Genomic DNA, 7568 nt, shown 5'->3' with positions numbered 1-7568 from the left:
ATGACAAGTTGGTTTCCTTGAAGAAATCCTACATCCCTTTCGAGTTTCTCTATGAGCGATATGGGAATAGCAAGTCATACCACTTGCATCACGAGGAGTTAGATATTACCCCTTTGGGGTGAGTCCACCGCTGAGTTTATGTCTTCATAGTGTGTTTCTTGGGTTTGCTAATCTTTCCAATGCAAGGAGGGAAAATTCACACCCGCTTGGCCATGGTCGCCAGGACTGTGATGGAAGGTATCGGAGTGTAGAAATACACAATCATCCCTATGATACTAGCTGAGATGTAGCGAGCCTTGGATCGGTGAAAGCATGGGTTTGGACACTTCGAGGGTTGCAATCTTCTACTACAGGTTTGGCTGCTAGAGTATTTTTAGAGGGGAAATTACTGTGAGGAGCTCTAGACCACTGAATGACTACATCGCCAGTCATCATCCAAAGAAGATGATGTTTGCTCCAGATAGGTTTGCAAAGCCTGGGAATGCTTAAGGTTGGGTACGTTTCTTCAGTAATCTGATGGACGAACAAGTGCATTGGATGTTCCAGTGGTTTCCTAATAGAGAGTTCATCATCAGGTCCAAAGGTACCACTCACTTGGTGATAATTGGGTTGCGAGGCATCTACCCTTACGCTCCTATAAGGGTAATGTGGCAAGCTGGGAGGAAGCAAGTCATACCTCGGGTGTCCAATAAGTTTCAGTATAAAGAATACTTCAAAAGAGATATTATTCCATTCAAATTCGAGGCCCAGCACATGTTGAACCAAAAGATCATTGTAGATGGGGGGACTATTTAACCAGACAGGTACCACGCCAATCATATGTATTACTACCGTTCATGGTTGGAGGACGATATAACCAGGGATGTCAAACCAGTAGTCAATCTGAATGAAAAAATCATAGATGAGGAGCCTGAGGCTCAGGTAAATTACAAGAGGCTACACAAAAGAGTGTTAGAATCTGAAAAAAATCATTTGGAATAGCAAAAGATGGATATGGAGGCGATCAAATAATGGAAGGATATTGCAAACAATTTGACAGAGAGGTTGGATCACCTAGAGAAAGGGTTGATGGAGCTAGAGGGGAAAATGAGGAAGAGGCTTTGGGATTGTCAAGGTAGGGGCTAGATGAAAGAGGGAAGTTGACAATGGCTTACCTGCTGCTCGATATGCATGACCCGGGAAGTGTGATTGATGGAGTCAGAAGGGAAAAGCATGTCGAAGGTCCTTATCGGACCAAATAGATTAGGAAACAATGTTCTTTATTACTTTCTAGTTAGATTTAGTTACATTTCGATGTAATAAGGCTTCATTCCATTAGTGACTTCATCTTATTCTTTCGATTTAGTAAGGATTAATTTGATTTATTTTCGCATTAATGGAATGAGGCAACGTTTGCATAAATGTTTTCCAAGTCTATGTGTCGCTTAGGCCTACCTAGGGCACAATGAGGTCCCAAATTAGGACGTGAATTATTGCATGACACTATGTGTTTCTTTCTTAAATATTGCAAACACTCTTTCATTTCGCCTTACTGATTTGGTTACCTTTTATTTGTCTTTCTTTGATTATTCCCATTCCCAAAGGTTGGTTCGTGCATTCTGGCATCATCAACATACCACACCAGATCGAGAGGTCCTCCACCTCCTCCTACACCTAGCGAACCCAAAAGCAAAAGCAAAGGCAAAGGATAGATGGACAATTTGAGTGGTATTCGTAAGGACAATGCTACCATCGCGGAAAATGTCAAAATTTCATACGGAAGAAGTACGCCAGAAAAAAATGAGTTGGTTCTGCGGTTGGAACAAAAAATCTTGGATTTGCAATATGAGCTTGAGCAGATCCGAAACCTCGCAAACCTTTCCCTTACTCTGAATGTCCCCGACATCAACCATCATAATACCACCACCCAGAATCAAACACCACCCCAAAACACAAAAACCCAAAATCCACTACCCTACACTCTCTCAAAACCGTCCCATAACTCATCAATACCACAACCCTACACCCTCTCAAAACATTAACCCTCTACCATTAGAAACCCCTTAGAAACACCACCATTACACGACTCCCTACCCGCAAACTACTACTTCTCATACTTCTCAGAATGTCCCGCAAACTACTACTTGTCATACTTCTCAGAATGTCCCGCAACCTACCCCTGTCCTCCTCAGACCTCAATCAATTATCACACATATACTCAAGTCCTAGGAACACTCCAAGGTAACCCGATATAGGTGGAGACCTTACCACACACCCCACAGAAAACCCTATACATACCTGAACCAACCGAGAATGAGGGTGGAAAATATGTTGAAGGCTTGAATTAGTGAAGACCTGTGTATCTAGCCAGGCGTGTAACTGCCTACAAACCTCCTAAGTTTGAGATGTTCGATAACACTGATGATCCTAAAGTGCATTTAAGAACCTACTACGATAAGCTGGTAGGAGTGGGCAAGAATGAACAAATTCGCATGAAGTTGTTCACGCAAAGTCTCATCAAGGATGCTTTATCCTGCTACGTTAGTCATAATCCAAAGAAGTGGGCGAACAGGGTAAGTATGGCATCTGACTTCATGGATAGATTTAGGTTCAACACAAAAAATGTGCCAGACATTTTCTATATATAAAACCTCAAGAAGAAGCAAACGGAAATCTTCCATGAGTATGCTACTCGCTGGAGATCAGAGGTTGCCAAGGTGAGGCCACCACTAGAAGAGGAGCAAATGAACAAGTTCTTTGTCAGAGCTTAGGATCCACAGTACTACAATCATAAGTTCTCCGACATCATCAAGCTGGGAGAAAGAATAGAAGAGGGAATGAAGAGTGGTATGGTGACTAATTTTGAGGCGCTGCAAGCCACCAATAAAGCCTTATAGTCCGGAGGCATTTCAAAAAAGAAGGAAGTAGATGCTGTGATGATAGCCCAGGGCCCTAATTCTCCCTTTACCTATCAGACACCCCAACAAACATACCAACCCTCACCTACAAAGTACCATTAATCCGCCACCACCTACCATACCTATAATACCTAGCATGCATATTACCATTCATCTCCTCCCGCACGCCAAAACTACCTAAAACCAAGACCTAACTTCGACCACAAAACTCCCAGACAATACACTTATATCGCTAAGCCCATAGCCCAACTATATGAAAGACTGAAGGCTGCTAGTTATGTCACTCCCATTCCTGCAGCTGCTATTAAAAACCCTTCTCAGCGGGTCAACCCCAACAAGACGTGTACCTACCACTCAAGCATGAAGGGACATACTATCGAGGAATGTTTCATGTTCAAAGATATGATCCAGACACTGATTAACACAAGGTTATACATGCGAAGGAGTCCGCGCCGAATGTACGTAATAACCATCTTCTTGATCACAGGGGTGAATGAGTGAATGTGATAGAAACTAATAAAGAATGGGACCAGGAAGGATCCATCGGGCTTATCCGAGAAGGAGACGCTCCCAAAACATCTCCTGTCACCCTCTCACCAATTGTGGTGCGAACCAAGGCACCGTTCAAGGTCGAGGTAGCAACGCCCTTCACTGTGATGGTAGCTCCAACGCCATCTTACAAGTATGATGATGTTCCATGGGATTATGTGGGGGAGGAAAGGAGAAAAGAAAAATCCAAGATGGAAGAGATGGGTGCCGTATAGGGTATGACCAGAACCGTCAGAGTTTACACGTCCAAAAATCTTGGAGAAATGAGTAAAGAGACTGCACCGAAGCCACTTGATTTGGAGACAACTACTGATGATCTTTGGAGGAAGGTACATGCAAGGGAGTACTCTGTTGTCGATCACGTAAATAAGACTCCCGCCAAAATATCCATCTTGTCACTGTTGCAAAACTCATATGCACAAAAGAATGCCTTGATAAAGGTGTTAAGTGAAGCTTATGTACCTATCGTTATACTAGTGAAAAGATGGAAAACATGGGGGGCAGGTATCGGAGAGTCACAAGATTACTTTCCACGAAGATGAGCTGCCGCCAGGAGGATTGAGTCATAACAAAGCATTACACATCACTGTGCAATATGAAGACAAGTTCAGGGTTCTGATCGACAGGGGTTCAAGTATGAACATATGCCCACTGACTACTCTGAAAAGATTGGATATAGGTCTGCATGAGATACGGACGGGAAGTATGAACATGAAAGCATTTGATGGGTCTTCGAGAGCTACCATTGGAGAGATAAACCTGGATTTGAAGATGGGCCCAACCTAGTTCGATGTTGAGTTTGATGTGCTGGATATATCCGCTACCTATAACCTATTACTGGGATGACCATGGATACACACGGCTGGAGCAGCTACTTCTACTCTGCACCAGGCCGTGAAGTTCGAGTTGAACCATTAGGAGGTGATTATCCACAGAGATGGAAGTAACCATATCTACACTAACCAGACTGTGCCAGCTATTGAGAATAGAAGGAAGTTGGGAGGAGAGACATTCCACATTGATCGGATAAAAGCAGTTGAGAAAGGGCGATGGTGGAGCAACAAGGTACCGAGCATGCTGTTGTGACTAGGATATGACCCAGGCAAGGGTCTTAGTCCTAAGCAGCAAGGAATCACAAAACTGATAAGATCACAATATCATGGCACAACCTTTGGTTTCAGATATGAATACATCATGCAAGAATATGGATATCACCAGGGCGTGACTTTTACTATATAGTAGAACAACCCGTACCACCGTTGCACCAAACATTCCACCTGACTGATGTGATTTGGGGATCCGAGGAAGATGAAGTTTTGGCCGACATGAGGAATTTGTTTATGGACGAGGAAAATATGGAATGTAGTGCGATCTTAGAGGAGAAGGAGAAAGACCTTACCATTTAGACGATGGGAGATGGAGCCATTCTCAGGAACTAGACTGCTGCACCATCCCGGGCTCGTCGAGCACCTAGGTAGCCTTAGAAGAACTAGTATAATTTATTTTAAAATTGTTATGGCATTTAAGACCATTTTAGTGTTTTGTTTTGAAATAATGACTCGAGACATCGAGTCGTACTTGTTTGATAGTTTTTAAGTCTTAATTAATGCATCATTGCTTTTTGCTTATTTATATTATTATCTTTCTACATTCTTTTTCAACATAATTATTTCATATCCTGTTGAACCTACGACTGTGACATGTAATGAGTCAACGCAACATGAGGGAAGTGACTCAAAAGATTGGGAATATGATATAATACCTATGGAAATTGTCAAAGAAGTAGAGAATTTTGAGAACAAACCGAAGTCCAATCTTGAAGAAACTAAGGCAGTTAACTTAAGGGATTTTCAAACAGTCAAAGAAACTCACATTAGCATTCATCTGTCACCATCAGAGAAGGAAGAGTACATCAGATTTCTAAGGGAATATGGGGATATGTTTGCATGGTCCGATGACTACATGACAGGAATGAGCCAAGGTCCTTCGGGTGGTCGAGCACCCGACATGGCTAGCCAACATTGTGTCGGTACCAAAAAATGATGGGAAAGTCAGGGTGTGCTTTGATTATCGAGATCTAAACAGAGTAAGTACTAAGGATAATTTCCCTTGCCTAACATACACATACTAACCGATAACTGTGCTAAGCATGAACTCCAATCCTTTGTGGATTTCATCGCAGGATATCACTAGATTTGGATGGACGAAGAGGATGCCGAAAAGATAGCCTTCATCACGCCATGGGGAATATACTGCTACAAAATGATGCCGTTTGGTTTGAAGAATGCTGGGGCAACCTACATGAGAGCCATGACTACTCTTTTCCACGATATGATACATAAGGAAATAGAGGTGTACGTGGATGATGTCATCATCAAGTCTAAGAGGAGTTTGGATCACATAGCAGGCCTGAGGATGTTTTTCAACTGACTAAGAAAATACAATTTGAAGTTGAATCCTGCAAAATGTGCTTTCGGAGTCCCTGCCGAGAAATTGCTAGGTTTCATTGTCAGTCACCGCGGCATTGAGTTAGACCCGTCAAAGATCAAATCTATTCAAGACCTGCCACCACCGAAGAGCAAGAAGGATGTATTGAGTTTTCTAGGCTGCCTGAATTATATACGTCGCTTTTTAAAGCTGGCAACAGTAATATGCGAGCCAATCTTCAAAATAATGAGGAAAGATATTGTGATGAGTTGGACCAAAGAGTGTCAAAAGGCTTTCGATATAATCAAGGAGTACCTGTCCAAGCCACTTGTGTTGGTCCCATCGGAGCCCGGGAGACGTTTATTGCTGTACCTATCTATGTTGGATGGAAACTTTGATTGCGTCTTGGGGCAACATGACGAGAATGGAAGGAAGGACCAAGCAATAAACTATCTGAGTAAGAAGTTCACACCTTACGAAGCACGGTACTCTTTGTTAGGACGTACTTGTTGTGCCTTAACATGGATAGCATAGAAATTGAGACATTACGTTTGCGCATACACCACATATCTCATATCAAGGATGGACCGGCTGAAATACATCTTTCAGAAACCCATGCCTATGGGTAAGCTAGCAATATGGCAGATACTACTAAGTGAGTTTGACATCATCTATGTGACTCAGACGGCGCTCAAGAGCAAACATTGGCCGATCACCTGACAGAGAACCCCGTGGATGGAGAATACGAACCATTGAAGACGTATTTTCCCCACGAGAAAGTGTTGTTTATAGGGGAAGACATTGCTGAAGCATATGATGGCAGGAGAATGTTTTTCGACAGAACTGCAAACTTCAAAGGAATAGGCATCGAAGCTGTCCTGGTATTAGAAACTAGTCAACATTAGACGGTATCTGCCAAGCATAGGTTTCCATGCACTAACAATATGGCATAATACGAGGATTACATCTTGGGATTGGCCATCGACATGAATATTCACGAACAGCTGGTAATAAGAGATTCAGATTTGCTAATACGTCATGTACTCGGAGAATGGGCCGCCAAAAATACTAAGATATTTCCATACCTGTACTGTGTGCAAGATTTGATCAAGAGGTTCATAATGATAGAATTAAAACATGTTATGAGAGTTCAAAACGAGTTCACAGACGCACTGGCTACCTTGTCTTCCGTGATACAAAATCCAGATAAGAACTATATTGATCCCATTCCAATAGAAATCCATAAGCAGACACCTTATTGTGCTCATGTTGAAGAAGAGTTCGATGGAAATCCATGGTTTCACGATATCAAGGAGTATTTGGAAAAAAGAGAGTAGCCGAAAAATGCTACACACACCCAGAAGCGCACGCTTCAGAGATTGGCCAACCATTTCTTTTTGAGCAGAGGAATTCTGTATAGGACTCCCGACTTGGGACTACTATAATGTGTCAATGCCAAGGAGGCATCTAGGCTGCTCGAAGAGATACACACTAGAACCTGCAGACCTCACATGAATGGGTTTATTCTAGCGAAAAAGATATTAAGGGTAGGGTATTTCTGGTTGACTATGGAAACGGGCTGTATCAAATATGTGCAGAAGTGCCACCAATGTCAAGTACATTCTGATATGATACGGGTACCACCCAATGAACTCAATGTAATGATTTCACCCTGGCCTTTTTCTGCCTGGGGCA

The 7568-nt window shown here is 42.6% G+C and overlaps 2 protein-coding genes across 2 annotated transcripts; both read left to right on the top strand.

Moving 5' to 3' along the window:
- Positions 1–1010: 1010 nt before the first annotated feature.
- On the top strand, positions 1011–2750 carry LOC138895657 (uncharacterized). Its single transcript, XM_070180369.1, has 3 exons — positions 1011–1114; positions 2351–2552; positions 2637–2750. Exons 1-3 carry the CDS (start codon positions 1011–1013, stop codon positions 2748–2750), a joined length of 420 nt encoding a protein of 139 aa, XP_070036470.1.
- Positions 2751–5210: 2460 nt separating this feature from the next.
- Positions 5211–7210, top strand: LOC117278990 (uncharacterized). The gene is made up of 4 exons (XM_070180368.1): positions 5211–5471; positions 5898–6375; positions 6558–6754; positions 6878–7210. The coding sequence occupies exons 1-4, from the start codon at positions 5211–5213 to the stop codon at positions 7208–7210; spliced, it is 1269 nt and encodes a 422-aa protein (XP_070036469.1).
- The last annotated feature ends 358 nt before the right edge of the window (positions 7211–7568 follow it).

The sequence above is a fragment of the Nicotiana tomentosiformis genome, chromosome 7 (genome assembly GCF_000390325.3).
Source record: "Nicotiana tomentosiformis chromosome 7, ASM39032v3, whole genome shotgun sequence".
NCBI lineage: Eukaryota > Viridiplantae > Streptophyta > Magnoliopsida > Solanales > Solanaceae > Nicotiana > Nicotiana tomentosiformis.
Note: the sequence above shows the minus strand (reverse complement) of the source record. Positions and strands in the feature narration are given on the sequence as shown.

Bases quoted from the DNA above. Each gene is read 5' to 3' on its own strand.
- LOC117278990 (XM_070180368.1), top strand. From the start codon at position 5,211: ATGGAAATTGTCAAAGAAGTAGAGAATTTTGAGAACAAACCGAAGTCC. The intron at 6,376-6,557 runs GTACTTGTTGTG...TATGTGACTCAG, and splicing joins ACGGTACTCTTTGTTAGGAC to ACGGCGCTCAAGAGCAAACA. The intron at 6,755-6,877 runs GTATTAGAAACT...ATTCACGAACAG, and splicing joins TAGGCATCGAAGCTGTCCTG to CTGGTAATAAGAGATTCAGA.
- LOC138895657 (XM_070180369.1), top strand. From the start codon at position 1,011: ATGGAAGGATATTGCAAACAATTTGACAGAGAGGTTGGATCACCTAGA. The intron at 1,115-2,350 runs GTAGGGGCTAGA...GTATCTAGCCAG, and splicing joins GAGGCTTTGGGATTGTCAAG to GCGTGTAACTGCCTACAAAC. The intron at 2,553-2,636 runs GTAAGTATGGCA...TAAAACCTCAAG, and splicing joins CAAAGAAGTGGGCGAACAGG to AAGAAGCAAACGGAAATCTT.